This window comes from Mauremys mutica, chromosome 9 (assembly GCF_020497125.1).
Source record: "Mauremys mutica isolate MM-2020 ecotype Southern chromosome 9, ASM2049712v1, whole genome shotgun sequence".
Lineage (NCBI taxonomy): Eukaryota > Metazoa > Chordata > Testudines > Geoemydidae > Mauremys > Mauremys mutica.
In genome coordinates, this window is record NC_059080.1 from 300,236 (window position 1) to 316,846 (window position 16,611).

The following is a 16,611-nucleotide window of genomic DNA, read 5'->3' on the forward strand; positions in this document are numbered from 1 at the left end:
AAGGATCCGGGATCTGAACTGGTGCATCACCCCCGGGCGCACCTTCAAAAGTTTGGTTTAGAGGCTGGGGGCTGCTTTGCTGAGCACTGGGCCCTGGTTAGAGGAGGACTGAGAAGGTCTCCATCTGTTACACCTGTCCTGCTTCCTGGTATAACCCTGTCTTGGAGGAGCTGGATAGAATGGAGGAGCAGGCCGCAGTTTAAAATGCTTTCTTTAGGGGGTTGGTGTATTAAGCCCCAGGGACTTCAGAGTTGCCCTTGAGTCTTTTAGGCTGTGGAGCTTAGTGTCTGTTTGCTCCAAAAACAGCCCTATACAGTCAAAAGGCAAATCCTGCATGGTCTGCTGGACCTTGTGCGGGAGCCCTGACACCTGAAGCCATGAGTTTCTTCTCATGGCCATGGTTGTTGCCATGGTACGGGTTGCCAAGTTTGCCGAATCTAAGGAAGTCCTCAAGACGACCCTGCCTTCATCGAGGACTGCAGCAGACTCCCAGCGGGAGTCTGCTGGAAGTAGTTCTTTAAAATTAGACATGTTCCAAGAATTAAAACTATAGTGGCTAAGGACTGCCTACTGATTAGCATTACGAAGCTGGAGCCCCCTGGTAAAATATACCTTCCTACCGAAGAGGTCCAGCTTCATCGCCTCCTTGGATTTAGGTGTCAGTTCCAGTTGTCCCTGCCTTTCCTTTTGGTTGGCAGTCTCCACCACCAGAGTACCCGGCTGAGGGTGTGTGAACAGATACTCATACCCTTCGGAAGGCACAAAATATTTCCTCTTCACCCCTTTTGCCGTGGAAGGGGGAAAGAGAAGCAGGCATTTGCCACAATGCTTTAGTAGTGATGGTCTTAATGAGGGCAAAGCCACCCTCAAGGGACCTTCAGGCACCAAAATGTCGACCATGGGGTTGTTCTCCTCTGATACCTCCTCCATCTGCATGGCCAAATTTTGAGCCACCTGTCTGATCAACTCCTGGTGGGCTCTGTTGTCCATGGCCAGCAGTGTGGTAGATTGCCCACCACTGCTTCATCAGGGGAAGATGAGAAAGAGGCCCACAAGGGCACCAGGTCTTCCTGCCCCTTTTGCTCGCAGGCATCCCCTGCGCCAAAATGCCCTGAGTGGTGCCGAGAGCGGTGCTGGTCTCCGGGCCCGGGCCCATCTCGGTACTGGCTCCGATGCCGGGTCCCGCTGCTGTCTCAGTGCCGGCCTGCATGCCCATCTCTTGTCCATAGAGAGGTTCCTGGGTTACAGGTGTTGATGATGGAGGGGCCGGTGCCTCCAAAGCCACAGACAAGGATCTGGACCCCAGCACTTGGGCTTGGTGGTAGGTCCATGGGATCCAGAAGGGCCATTGAGCTGGTGCCTGCCACTGCGGTGACATCATAGGCAATGGCTGCCCTTCCTGTTGTCTGGAGCAGTGCCAGCTACGCGTAGAGGCATTCGACTCTGCCTCCGATGAGGACTCTGACCCTGGCAACCATGGTGGTGCAGAGCGAGACAATGCTAGGGAGTGGTGCCACATCATCGCCGGCTTGCCCATAGAGGGCATGGTGCCTTTTTATGGTGACGGTGCCCATGCGGGGACTGCACCATTATCACTATGAGGTCCCCAGTCACCTCAAAGGTGTCCAGTGTGGAGTTACGGTCTATGTCCTCCTCCCAAGACTCCCGCACCAGGGAGTCCACTAGACCCAGACCCAATGGCCCTCCCTATGAGGCCAGAGTCGACTGTGCCAGCTGAGTCGGAGCCAGAGCAGGATGTCCCGGCGTGGGACACACCCCGCTGGTGCCTCCTCATTCCACTGCTTTACTGGAAGAGCGACCTCTCTCTCTCTTCTTTCTTTTGTGTAGCACTGGAAAATAGGAACGGTGCCGGGAACGCATAGCGGAGGTGGTCTTCGGCGCCGGGGAGTGGTGGTGCCGAGGGTCCCTGGAGTCCGAGTCTTTTCGTGGCGCCACAGCCTCTCTTACCCAGGCCGGCGTGCTCCGCACTGAAGTGCTGAGCATGGGGTCAGATGCCACCTGTGCAGGCTGGACAAAGAGCTGACTCCGTGAGGAGTAGTTTCAGCCTAAAGTCCCTCTCCTTCTTAGTCCTTTGGCAGAAGCATCCACACATTTTGCAGTTTCCCATCTGATGGGTTTCCCCCAAAAACACTTTAAACAGGAGTTGTGTGGGTCTCCCTTTGGTATAGTCTTCAGACAAGACCCGCACGGCTTAAACTCTTGAAACCGAGATATGCCCCAGTCCCAGGAGGGGAAACGTGGTGAGAGGAACCCCCAACTGAAACTTATCTAACTAAGAACTACTTGAACTAACTAATACTAAGTTTTAAACTATTTACAGATACAACTAGAAAGAGTCCACTAGGCGATTGCTTGCTGTAGCAAGAGAAGAGATGCTCCAACAATCATCACTGGCGGTTAGAAGGAAGAGGTGGCGAGTCGGCAGAGACCGCTATATACCACCATGAAGGCACCGCTCCAGGGGGCTCCACAACCAACCCGACAGGTACCGCTAGGGGAAAAAACCTTCTGATGACTGTGCACACAGCCACACACACCTGCTTGGAATTGACATGAGCAAGCACTCAAAGAAAAATTGGTATGTATATTAGCACCGAATTGCATCAACTGCTATTAACTATAGAAAAGACAGTTACCTGTTCCATAACTGGCGTTCGAGATGTGTTGCTCATGTCTATTCCACAGTAGGTGTGTGTGCTCGCCACGTGCAGTGGTGCCATACGTTTTTCCCTTAGCAGTACCCATAGGGGGAGCGCTGCTGCGACCCCTGGAGTGGCGCCTCTATAGCGTGCTATAAGGGGAGCCACGCGCTCCCCTCACCCTCAGTTCCTTCTTGCCGGACCAACTCCGACATAGGGGAAGGAGGGCGGGGTGTGGAATAGACATGAGCAACACATCTCGAAGAACGCCAGTTATGGAACAGGTAACTGTCCTTTCTTCTTCGAGTGCTTGCTCATGTGTATTCCACAGTAGGTAATTGCAAGCTATGTCTGATGGAGGTGGGTAGGAGTTCACAGATTCCCTGGCTGAAGCACAGCCCTACCGAAACCAGCGTCATCCCTGGCATGGGAGACAATTGCATAGTGCGACGCGAACATGAGTACTGAGGACCAGGTAGCGACTCTACAGATGTCCTGCATAGGGACACGGGCCACAAAGGCAGCCGACGAGGCCTGGGCTCTTGTCGAGTGCACCCTCATGATAGGTGATGAGGGAACCCCTGCTAGGTCATAGCATGTGTGGATGTATGATGTAATCCACTGAGAAAGCCTCTGGGTGGAGATCGGTTGATCCCCATGCACTCGGCTGAAGCAACAAAGAGTTATGTGGACCTGCGGAACGGCTTAGTTCGATCCAGATAGAATGCGAGCGCCCTGCGCACATTGAGCATATGGAGGTGGCGTTCCTTGTTAGAGACATGAGGTTGGGGCAGAGGACAGGCAGGAAGATGTCTTGGCCCATGTGAAAGGCAGAGACCATCTTAGGGAGGAATGTGGGGTGTGGGCAAATCTGCACTTTGTCCTTGTGAAAAACCGTGAAGGAGTAAGGGGGGGTCGTAGGTCAGGGCCCTGAGCTCCCGCCGGGCTGACGTGATAGCCACGAAGAAGGCCAGCTTCCATGAAAGGTGAGACCATGAGCATGTGGCCAGTGGTTCGAACGGGGGCCCCATGAGACAGGATAACACTAAGTTTAGATCCCACTGAGGAACCGGGGTTCTAGCAGAAGGAAAGGACTGGTCAAGTCCTTTGAGGAAATGCGTGTTCATGGCGTTGGAGAAAACCGAGCAGTCCTGGACCAGCAGGCAGAACACCGAAATAACCGCCAGGTGCACCCTGATGGAGGAAGGCGCCAGACCCTGAGTTCTAAGGTGAAGGAGGTACTCAAGGATAAGTGGGAGCGGGGCAGCCATTGGGGAAGTACCCTGCTTACCTGCCCACCTGGAGAACCGGGACCATTTCACTAGGTAGTCTCGGCGACTGGATGGCTTCCTACTTTCTAGGAGGACACTCCTGACCCCTTCGGAACACCTTGCCTCCTCCACATCTAGCCATTGAGCAGCCACGCTGTCAAATGGAGGGCAGCCAAGTTGGGGTGGAGGTGGCGGCTCTGGACCTGGGAGAGTAGGTCTGGGCAGAGCGGCAACAGCCACGGAGGGGCCACCAGCAAGCCCAGGAGGGTCCCATACCAATGTTGCTGGGACCAGGCTGGGGCAATCAGGAGGACGTGTGCCTTATCCGTTTTTACTTTCTCCAGGACCTTGCCAATGAGGGGAAACAGGGGAAAGGCACAAAGGAGTTGACCGGACCATGACAGGAGGAGGGCATCTGAGATCGCGTTCCTCCCCATCCCCCCAACCCCCAGAACAGAACTTGGGGCAACAGCAGTTCTGTCGGGTCGCAAACAGATCTACTTGGGGAGTGTCCCAAGCTCAGAAGAGCTAGTGAGTGACCTCCAAGTGGAATGACCACTCATGTTGGGAGGAGAAAACCCTGCTCAAGCAATCGGCCTGTGTGTTGATGACGCCTGGCAGGTGGAAAGCCTTCAGGGAGATGTCGTGGGCTATACAGAACTCCCAGAGGCTGAGGGCTTCCAGGGCCAAGGACTTCGTCCCGCCTTGCCTGTTGATGTAAAACATCGCGGCACTGTTGTCCGTGAGAACGCTGATCACCTTGCCGCGTACGCCACACAGGCTAAGTGTATCGCCCTGAGTTCCCTGACATCTATGCGAAGGGACAGCTCCATGGCTGACCACATCCCTTGGGTCTGTGAGTTCCCTATGTGGGCCCCCCAGCCCAAGTCCGATGTGTCGGACACTAGGTCTAGTGACGGGGTTGGGTCCTGGAAGGGAATTCCCTGGAGCATATTGGCCGGGCAGGACCACCATTGTAGCGTGGCGATCACCCGCGCCGGAACCGATAGGACCTTGTCCAGTTTGTCCCGGGCCTGGGAGAATTCTGAGGCCAACCAGAGTTGGAGGGCCTCATCCAAAGCCTAGCGTGGCAGACCACGTACATGCATGCCGCCATGTGGCCTAGGAGTCGCAGGCATGCCCTGGCTGTGGTAACGGGGAACTCCATGACCGAGGCTATAAGCCCCTTCAGAGTCTGGAATCTGCCCAGGGGAAGGGAGGCTGTGGCCTTGGGGGCATCCAGGAGAGCACCTATGAATTCTATGCACTGCACCGGAACCAATGTCAACTTGGTCTTGTTCACTAAGAGGCCTAGGTTAGCACACGTGGCCAAGAGCAGGTCCATGTGATTCTGTACCTGGGGCCGCGAGCTGCCCTTGAGTAGCCAGTGATCGAGGTAGGGAAAATATCTGTACCCCTCTGCGTCCGAGATAGACCGCTACTACCACCATACACTTTGTGAACACCCTGAGTGCAGTGGACGGGACAAATGGGAGGACCGTAAATTGGTAGTGGTCCTGTCCCACTAGGAAATGGAGGAAGCATCTGTGCCCCTCGAATATATGGTGGGTGACGAAAGCGGAGGCCGGAAACTGTCCCCTGACAGGACACTGAGCGGCGAGCGAGCGCAAGAGCGGTCCCCTGACCGGGATCTGTGTCAGGTCGGCGTTGACTGTCGAGAGCCCAGCAGTGGCTTGCCTCTAGAGCGGGGTCCGGAGCCGGCAGTGCCCCAGGCACGTGCAGAGTCATAATGTCCTTGGCCTCCTGCAGGGCCTCCGGCATCGAAGGCATCTGGACATCCGGAGAGGCCTGAGTCGACGCAACCGGGCTGCTCCGCTCGACCTGAGTTGGAGCTCTAGAGCTTGGGGAGGAAGGGGGCTGCCTGCCGCGGGTCTAGCCTCACCTCCCGTTTTCTCTCAACACTTCTGAGAAGACGGAGCCTCTCTCTGATTCTTCGACGGGGAGCTGTGCCGGCCACTGGAAGGTGCCGGGAGATCACCGCGCACGGAAGACGAAGTGCCCGGTGCCGATTCTGCTCGGCATACCGGGGTTGCAGCCAGTGCCGACTCCACGAGAAGGGCCCAAAGTCTAATGTCTCTCTCTTTCTTCGTCCTGGATTTAAAGGACCTGCAGATCTTTCAGCGGTTGCTGATGTGAGATTCGCTCAGGCAGTGGAGACAGTCGGTGTGCAGGTCACTTCTGGGCATTGAACTCACACGATTTAAACCCTGGGGCCCGGGGCATGCCCTGGCCCGAACAGTAACTAACTAACTAAACTGGAACTTTTATTGAACTTACTAACACAGGTGCTACTAACAACTAAACGAGTTCTGGGACGAGCTGCAGCAAAGCTGGAGCAGGTAGTTCCGATGCATGGTCACTGGAGGCAAGAAGTAACTGGGGCGGGGGGACGTGGCTCCCCTTATAGCACGCTATAGAGGCGCCAACTCCAGGGGTCACAGCAGCGCTCCCCCTACGGGTACTGCTAAGGGAAAATTTTCTGGCACTGGTGCACGTGGCGAGCACACACACCTACTGTGGAAAACACATGAGCAAGCACTCAAAGAATTTTTGTTTTGTTTTGATGGTTATACCACCGTATTCGTTATGTGTGAGTGGCCCTTCATACTACTTGTTTAGATGCAGTAGACCAAGTTCCATTAAACCCAGACAGTACCCACTGGTGTTTTTTCAAATGACATTACGCATCGTTTTTGTACTATTCTGATTTTATTCGTAAAAAATCTGGGGGAGCTGCTAGTGCCTTTTTATTTCTCTTGATTCAAATAATTTATCCATTGATTGTAACGTTCCTGATTTTCCAATACACATTCCTGATGGTTTACATGTTTTAAAGCTAGTTTTTAGTAAGTTAATTTTTTATTTTTTGGGGTGATATACATTTTTATTTGGACTGACTTTGGTTTGTTTTTTTTTTTTAGGGGTTTGTGCCTGTCTGATTTTAATTAATACACTAGCCCTAAAATTATACACCCTAATTTTACAAAATGTAGACCTCAATATGTCCCTTTCTAATGCTCCCATAGAAAATAAATTTGCCATCCCTTTTTTACATTGATAACATGGTACTTTTAAGTTTATTTTACCAGTGTTTTTAGTGTAGTTGTAATTAAGGTTACTATGAAGATTTTCATCTACATCTATTTTTCTAATATCCAGTTTACCTGTGGCAAGCACTGAAATATCTGTTATCGTTGGCTTTGTCCAACCACCCAATTGTAGTTGTAGTCCAGAATGAGTTTCCAGAGTTTGTTGGGCAGGAGGTTTGGATTATGTGTTTTGGATGGTTTAATTTGTAGGTTCAAATTTATAGTTCAACAAACACAAAGTATTCCAACAACAAAGCCAATCTGTAAAATATTAACAACAGCTTTATGCTTTCCCTTTAAACATTTTAAACTGGTTAATGTGAAACCATGTTTCACTTTGGCTTTTTTTATTCATGTGTACCCCAGTACACCTCAGGACTTGTTTTTTCTCTCTCTCTCTCTTTTTAACTGTGTGATTGAATTGCTCAGCTGCTTTTTACTGTTCCACCCATAAGTTTCTGGCTACCCATGAATGGACACTTTTTAGTTGCCCTTTTAACTGTGACACCCATTGATTCATTAGTGCCTGTACTAGGTCTGGGCTAGCACATAGTAAGTGTTCTGGCAGTGTCATTTTATCCCCCCATTATAATTTTACAGGGAGTTACCTCCATAACTTTATGAGTGGTAGCTCACAAGGCTATTAAAGTTAGTGACAACTGAACATTCCCATTCCTTTTATTCTATCTTTTTAGGTATTTTGTAACATTAGCTTTAGGGATTATTATAACAACTAATTTAGAAGACTGAGGATGGTAAGCAACATGCTATTTTTCCTGTATACCTGGTAAAGCCATTGTGGTACGCATAATTTCATCAGTAATATGTGTTCCTTGATTTGAGTTTATTACCCATGGAAGCTCCCATCTGGTAAAGATTTGTTCTAGCAGAAGCTTAGCAGTCACAGCTGCTCTGTTAGATTTCATGGGAATAGCTTTCCCCCATTTAGAAAAATCATTAACAATTACCAAGGCAAATCTATTCCCTCAAGCAGTTTTAGGTAAGGGACCAATGTAATTAATTTGTAACTAGACTGAAGATCCCTTTATTTGTTGACATTCTAATCTGCTCTTATGTTTTTTAGGGCCTGGATCAATTTGAGCACACACTAGGCAGTTTTTAACACAACATCTAACATTTTGTTTCATTTGTGGCCACCACCCGATTTGTTGCATCTGTTGTCAGTAGCTACCGGTGTGGTGCTCTGCTCTTGTTCGATGATAACAGTCAGCTGCATGCATGTTCCCTCTGGGTGCTGCCCCGGCTCTGCACAGATAGTTGACACAGCAAACCCAAGAGAACCCCCAAAGACCACAGACTCTAGTAAGGTACGAAGGAACCTGAGCCAGGTTTATTGTCAAATGAAGCACAGTAAGTTTCCTATAGACTCTACAGGACATACTACGAATATGTGCCCCCTGGCAATGGACACAGCTCAGTCAGTGGCAGGACACTCCACTGCCCCCTAGGCTGGACAAAGATGCGCACTCCGGGACCTACTTTTATACAGTTACAGGACAGATTACTCATCCCTCCTGACGTATTGAGGTACAGCCCCTTGGCTCATTAGGGTGCTGTCTCCCCTTTGATCATGTTGTTCCAGACATACAGATCTATCCATCATGCTGTCCTGTCTTTAAGATACACCTGCCTGTTCCTTGTTATGTCTATGGAGTGTCCTGATGTCATCTTGGCACAAGTTCCTATTCTCACCACTTCTGTGAGTGAGGCCTACCTCTAGCTCACAGCCCAGCTTTTGCTTAGCAATGCCTGGAAGTACTTTGGTTCAGGCTTCAGGCCTCAGACTAGGCCTCTGACACAAGAGTTTATGTTTCAGGGACTCATCTTACTACAGTATCTAGGCCACAATGTTTTTAACTTCCTGATGCCCCCAAGAAGCACATCACGACACATACATATAGATTCAGATTGTAGCTGTGTAGGAAAAACCCACAATCACATCCACTCAAATTTTTTCCCAGGAGAATTGTATTACCTTCAGTGAGGTTCCCCTATATTCTGAGCGCTCCCTGCCTAGAACAAGTTTTTATATAGTAGTAACCTGTGTTTCTGCAGGGCCACCAAATCAAAATCCTTCCACTGTGCCTGAACAGTGTTAACGTGGGCTCTGCTGGATAGCAATTTTCATTCCAGAGTCTTTTTTTTTCTTAAATTATTATTATTATTATTTCACTCTACACCCAGGGATGGTTTAGAATGAGCCTTAACCTCTACCATGGCCAGTAACATTTCCATCTCCCATTTGCTCACCAGCATTTAATATTATAGTAGGGGGGAGCATGCGAATGTTTTTAATCCCCCGAGAGAAAACCATGATACAATCAATCAAGTAGCAGCTCAGCTAATACATTATATCCCATTGTGAATCAAAAAAACCCACAATTACAGGCAGCTCATAAAACATTCCCAGAACTTTGGCCACTGTTGCCAAAAGGAGCAAACTTAATCGTTACTGATGGCTGTATGGAAGACTCCAGGTCCATGTTTACCAAGACAAATCTTGCTTTGTGAGTGTCCTTTTTTCAGTAAATAGAGCCATTTATGAATATTTTACAGGCTTGCTCTTTATTTTCTTATTACCATGTTAATGTCCAAAGGGGAGAGGTCTGATACCATGTGTCCGGCAACGGGCATTCATGAGACTCTTCTGGGGTTAACAAACCATGGGCTAACAGCGAGGGTTTATTAGTAGGGCCCTGCAAATCCATGGCTATCCGCTTTATATCTGCAGATATCCACATCAGCGGATGCAGATATCCGCGGACCATTTCTGCAGATTGCGGATGGATGTGGATACAGATTTTGCATCTGCGCAGGGCTCTGTTTGTTAGTTTTCACCATGAAGCTGAATGGAGTTGACAAGAAGTTACCGATAAACACCTCATGAAAGACTCAATGCAAAAGATCCATAGCTTCAATCTCCCACAAAGCTCATGGGCAACCCTAACCCATATCCGCACAAACCATGACAGATGCGGATACTTGCTGCACAAATGGAAAATTAAAGACTCTCCAGTGTGCAACTGTGGTCACCCAGAACAGGCCATATCAACTCAATGCCGATTCACAAATACGAAGGAGGCATCACAGCAACACACTCTGCTACTCCAGATGCAATTATCTGGCTTAATCATCTGAATGTAAAATTATAGTTGTTGCTCTACAGTTACATCAGCCATACAAAGAAGACGTTAAAGCAGAAAAATTCCCTTTTAGATTTGTTTATAACATTAAATATATGACAATGTTTAAACATTATTATACATTTCTTTACAACACTCACCCGCTTGTAGTAGTTCTTTATCTTTGTTGCCATGCCAACCTGCATCATTAAAGGGCCATTTTCCTCACTATACTCAGCAAGGATGAGGTCACCATCCTTACCAGTTAGGTCCTGTGGTGTGCGCATGAAGAACATCTCACCACCTCCTGAAGCCTGCCGCTCCTGCTCTCTCATCTGTGTGAATGCAAGAAGAGAGTATCAGGGAAACAGCATGCCAAACAGATGTACCATGGCAATGGAGACTTTGGACAGATCTAGATATACAAAGAAACACTGCTTTACCTTGGCTTTCTTCTTGATATGTTTCAGCAGTGGCTGCACAGAATGGGGTCCTGGCTGGGACAAGGTCCCAAAGGAATATTTCTTCAATGGAGGGCGATGAAATTGTCGGAGCTTCATAGGACCCATATGGGTAGGGAAGAATGGCTGGCGAAGTTCCACTGCAGGGATAGAGTGCTGGGACCAAGTGAGAAACAGACACAGAGGACAGACATCAGTACAGAGCCGAGTCTACAATGACCACACAGAAAATAACCCCACAATCTTATGGCAGGGCCTTGAAATTTCTTTACTCCATTAGCAGCAAAAGTGACCACGGTGTTTGGAGCCCCCAGAGACAGGTTCTCTCACAGAGATCGTGTCCAACATGGCTCACTTTCTGTTGTGCACAAAAGACAATGTTCCCCCAGTTAACAGTTCAAAGAGCATCCAAATATGGAAAGGGATCTTTATTACTTGAAGAAAGAGAAAGCATCCCTGTATCTATAACTAGGGAAGGGAGGGAGGTGGGAGGAGAGAGAGAGATCTCATTGCCTTGGTTTACATGAGTGTTGACTCAGATTTACCAATGTCTAACTGATATTTGATAATCTCCTGGTCAAATAAACTTGGCAACAGAAACGCCGCCTCAAGTTTTCACAGCACAAACATCCACAGAGATCCAGTAACAGCAGTGCAAAGAGAAGGTGATTCACTGAACAAGACTGGCAAGCTACAATGATGGGATATTCTATTGCACACACCAGTTTGACACAACCCATGGATACTGCCCCAGGATTTTGTCTTAAACAAGGAAATAACCTGAATAATGAGGATCTGAGAGGAACAGCAGCATGATAACTTACACACACAGAAAGATAACTATTTTGATGCCAGACAAGATCCAACTAAATCCCAGCAGGAGATTTCTGCATGAAGGTAAGGAGATCTGCCTCCACCCTAAAGTCAGCCCCATTGTCACTACCTGGATGATGTTCCCTCCAAAGGTTCCTCGAAGCCCCTGCTGTTTGGGATAGTAAAACTCATCATTGGAGAGATTCCAGGGATCCTTCACCTCCGGCTGAGACATATTCTGATTTAACACAAAAAAAAGTGTCAAAAATCACTCCTCCTAACCCACTCCTATCCCCAAAGCACTGAGACTCCCAGTGACCTGCTGTGGTTCTTCCTTGATGACGCCTGTTTTTCCCAACAGGATCCGACTCTTCTTTAGAGATGATTCTTTCTTGTTCTCCTTGGAGGGAGAGTTCAAAGTCATCTCTTCCTTTTCATCAGGAATTTCTAGTAATGAACACAGAAGAGGCAGAGTGTACTCCAAGAGCTGTTCCTGAAGATTCTCTACCATCAGCACAGCTTCTTTCTGACTCAGAAAAGATCTCTACAGCAATTCAAAACCTCTTACCAAGTCACCACTTGCCAAAATACCAGAATGACTCCACTGCCTTCCACATTCGCCATCACAAGCCCAACTCCCTGACAGTGAGGATTCAATGCCCTAGAGCACAAATAAAGGCTCTATCAGGGCATCTCTAGTAAAAATTCAAGAGCTGTTTTTAAGTTATATTGTTCTATAGAAGATTCAGGGAGCAAATATGTAGCGAAATTGGAGACAGACACTGAGACCCCAGAAAAAAACGCAACTCTAGCATGGAGCTTCTGTAGTCTGGAAGGCCTGCTCTCAGTCTGAGTGAGCAGGAGCCTCAAGCTGGGGACACTGAAAAAGGTTGTCATAAAATTCTTCTCCCTTTGTTCTCTCACAATATGTTGTCTTCAAGTAAGGTTAGGATGTCGGTCATTTGGAAGGGAAGGCATTAGGACATGGTTTCATTTCTTTGTTGTATAATTCAGTTTGGTTCACTTTTCCTTGTCTACTGGTGCTCTGAACATGAAGTTGGAAATGCATGTGCCAACTTGTAAGAGTGATCGATTTTGTCTTAGTTTTGTTGGATCATTTGTAAATAGCTTTCAGAATAGAAAGGTAGGAGTGTTGGCCCAACCAGTCAATTCCTGCCACAGGATAGCAAAGAATGGACAGCCACCCACTGGAGATTCCCATCTACATAAAATATCCCTGAAACACAACTGTTATCCCACACTCCTACTTTCACCCCTCCAGAATAGGATGCACTTATCTTTCCTCTTCAAGCCTCGTTTTTGTACTCTTGTAGGCACCGCCTGCCTTCTAAGTACCCCCTGTTTTCCAATAAGTGCCCTCATTCCCTGCTCTGCTCTTCCCTGCTGGTCTGGAAGTATCAGCCCCAAGAAGAGACAGAGACAAAGGGCTAATGCCATGATCATACCCAGGATGATGTTTTCATCATTTGGATCGAGTGTCAGGACTGGAGGATCCAAGAACATTTCCATCGCCTGGTCATCCCAGATGATATTGTCTTCCCAACGGCCATAAACTAACTCCTCATTATCGATTGGGAAAATGGAGAACCAGGGTTTATCTTCATCCAGGGCAGCTGCAAAGATAGCAGAATGTGATCTTTGATGATTAACACTCCACAAAGCTACTATAGCAACTTTTCAATTCAGCCCTTTTGTCCCATTTCAGTTCCACTCAATCTTTCCCTCCTTCCCAGGGCTCTTGGGTCCATGCCTCCAAAGGCAAAAAAATGCACACAGAACCTTATACTGTAGCGGGAACAGAGCCTTCGCATAAGCATATACCCTACTGCAGTTGGACAAAAGGTCTCTGAAGAGCTACACATGGCCCCCATGACATTTTGCCATTAAAGGGGAAGACCTTCAGATAAGCAAAGTAAAAAGTCTCAGAGAGGTCACAAGCCTCTTAGGAGCTCTGATAACTCATGAAAGCCCATGGTACTTTGCTTTATGGGGGATAAGGAGAGACTCTCTAAGAGGGACAGAAAAGGCCCTTTGAGAGGTTATGTAAGTCAGCAGGACATCCTGCTGACCTGGAAGTCACGGATTATAGAAGGACCCTCCTACCCCTAGTATTGAGCCCAAGTTTATACAGAAGTTTCTCTCCACATAGCCCGCTATTCACAGACTAATGCTTGCTCATTACCTTGCTGCTCAGGAGGCTGTTTCTCTTTGCCCTTCGCGATGCCCAGGACCCCTGCTATACTGGGTTTCTGCACTAGTGGAATGGGTGGATTGAGCAAAGAGCCACTACGATTCAGCCCTGGAGAGGAAAACAAGAGTAACATTAGGGTTTTTCTGATGACTGTTAAACCCGAACTCAAACCCGGATGGAAAATAGTTCCCAGTCTCTGCCTAGGGATCCTTGCCTCACAAATCTTGACCCCAAAGAATGTTACATACCAGCAACATAGCTGCTGCTAGCAGGAGGCTCTGAAATGCTGATGCTAATGAAATGCTATATTTCTCCCCCCAAGCCCAGCAGGATATATTTCAGTGGGGCAGCACCAAAGTATTCTTCCCAATACCAGATAGGATCTGTGAACAGCACAATAAGAGACACCTGCTCAGTGCACAACAGAGGTTAAAAAAACAAAACTAGATATTAGGTTGCATTGAGAGAAACAATGATACTGAACATATTATGTCATTATATAAATAAATTATATGTCCTGACCTGCAATAACATGTTCAGTTATGGTTACCCCATCTGAAGAGAGAGAGCAAAAATTGAAGGGGTCCGGATATGGGCAAGAAAGATTATAACAAACCTGAGAGTTGTGTTTGAGGACAGATTGAAAAGACTAGGACTGCCTAATGAGCAGACAAGAGAGGGTATGATAAAGATGTATAAGAATTAATGGTGTGGAGAAGACAAGTAGAGCGCTGTTATTTGCCCTCTTGCATAAAACACAAACATTTAAATCTGAAAAGTAAAATGTTTTTCTACCCAATGCATAATAAATCTGTGGAACTCATTGTCACCAGACTAAAACAAAGACCTTTACATCATTCAAAGGATTCAACATGGAACTGAACAATAAAAATATGTGCAATTCCTTTAGAAAGAATACAAATTTGCAAGGGATATAAACCTTTATATTTCAAGGCCTAAACCAAACATTCATTGCCCAAGATTAAGAAACATCTCATATGGGCAGATTATTCCACAGCTGTTTATTAAGAGCCGTTGTCAGTGATACAATGCTGGACTAGATGAGTCACTTATGATGAAGTCTAGTAATTCCCATGTACCTAGTAAGGGAACAGAAGGTTTATTCCTATCAGAGGGCATAGTGGGGACAGAGAAGCTTCTTTCCACTGGGCAAAATTGAGGGCTTTATCTTTTATGGTGGGACCTGAGGCAGCATTTTAGGCCAGAAATCCCACCCTGGAGTGTGAATTTTACTACATAAGGGATCTTTGACTTTCCTTATTTAGTTTAAAAAGGAAAACTGAATCCACATTTCTGCTATGCAAGATCTCAGTAATCCTGGAGGGGAGGCTAGAGCCAACAGCAGAATGGGGCAGAGAGGATACTGTCCAGAATATAGTAGAAGTCACTTATTTGACTGATTTCTTTTTTACAAGACAGTATTCCTCTTCTGCAGGTGTTCAACCATCTCCTCCTCAGCCTGCCCCCTAATCTGACACTACCCCCACAATTAGCGACCTTGCACTTCTAGCCTATAGTCAAACAACTATACACAAATTCCTCTACAACTCAACTCCAAGCAGCACCTAAAACAGATTCTGTAGAGTCTAGTATGAATGAGGGCACTGGCAAAGTCTGCAATAAGTTATTTGTATATGGAAAATACAAAGTCACAATCTCCATGGCAGGATCTAAAAGCACCACTGCTGAGGCAGCTTCTCTCTCCAGTGAGCCTCCTGTGGGGAGGTCCTGGCAAGAGGTAGGAGCAAGATTATCAGATCAGATCATCGTCTGGCAACAGCACTGCAGCACCGATGACAACTGGTCACTGCAAATGCAATACCACTGCTGCCTGGTCACAGGGAGCCCTCCAAACAACAAGAACAGTGATACTGGGTTCCCCGGCCTCCCAGGAATCCCACACAACTTTCTTCCCCCACAATACCCTGTTATCCCCTGCAGTCCCCCCATAATCCTCCACATGACCACAGCAATGCTGGAACAATTTATGTCGTGGGGATACTGAAAAGCCATTGAACCAAACTGTAAACCCTGTCTACGATGGACACCACTTCAAGCACACCCAGCACCCCTAGTTCCAGCACCTATGCATTGTCACTCAGCCCTCCTCAGCTGTACAAGGGGCTGCAGCGTGGTGATCCAGACAGTTAACACACCATCAGCGCTGTGAGGAGCAGTCTCTATACACCACAGAATCATAGAAATGTAGGATTGGAAGGGACATCAATACGTCATCTAGTCCAGTCCCCTGCACTGAGGCAGAACTACACATTATGTAGACCATCCCTGACAGGTGTTTCTCTAACCTGACCTGACAGTTAGGAAGTTTTTCCTAATCTCTAACCTAAATCTCTCTTGCTGCAATTTAAAACCTTTATTTCTTGTCTAGTCCTCAGTGGTTAAGGAGAACAATTTATCACTCTCCTCTTTGTAACAACCTTTTACATACTTCAAGACTATGTCTCCCCTTAGGCTTCTCCTCTCCAGGCTAAACAAACCCGTTCCCCGCCCCCCCGCCCAATCTTTCTTCATGTTTTCTAGATCTTTAATAATTTTTGTTGCTTTCCTCTGGACTTTCTCCAGTTTGTCCACAACTTTCCCAAAGTGTGCTGCCCAGAACTGCACACTGTACTCCAGCTGTGGCATTATCAGTGCTGAGCAGAGTGGAAGAATAACTTCCCGTATTTTGCTTACAACATGCCTGCTAATACAGATCAGAATGACCTTCACTCTTTTGGAATGGTGTTACACTGTTGACTCACATTTAGTTTGTGATCCACTAAAACCCCCAGATCCTTTTCTGCAGAACTCCTTCCTAGTCATTTTCCATTTGTGCAATTGATTGTTCCTTCCTAAGTGCAGTACTTTGCATTTGTCCTTATTAAATTTCATCCTATTTATTTCAGACCATTTCTTCAGT

The 16,611-nt window shown here is 47.5% G+C and overlaps 1 protein-coding gene across 1 annotated transcript in view; it reads right to left on the reverse strand.

Annotated features, from left to right (window-relative positions):
* The window catches only part of TAF1 (TATA-box binding protein associated factor 1), a 113,405-nt gene that overhangs the window by 74,069 nt on the left and 22,725 nt on the right, over nt 1-16,611 (reverse strand). The window contains exons 9-14 of the mRNA XM_045030454.1: nt 13,662-13,778; nt 12,925-13,092; nt 11,778-11,905; nt 11,589-11,696; nt 10,628-10,801; nt 10,346-10,519 (exon numbers count right to left, since the gene is read on the reverse strand). Of these exons, the coding sequence (XP_044886389.1) occupies nt 10,346-10,519; nt 10,628-10,801; nt 11,589-11,696; nt 11,778-11,905; nt 12,925-13,092; nt 13,662-13,778 (869 nt within the window). The remainder of the gene's footprint in view (nt 1-10,345; nt 10,520-10,627; nt 10,802-11,588; nt 11,697-11,777; nt 11,906-12,924; nt 13,093-13,661; nt 13,779-16,611) is intronic.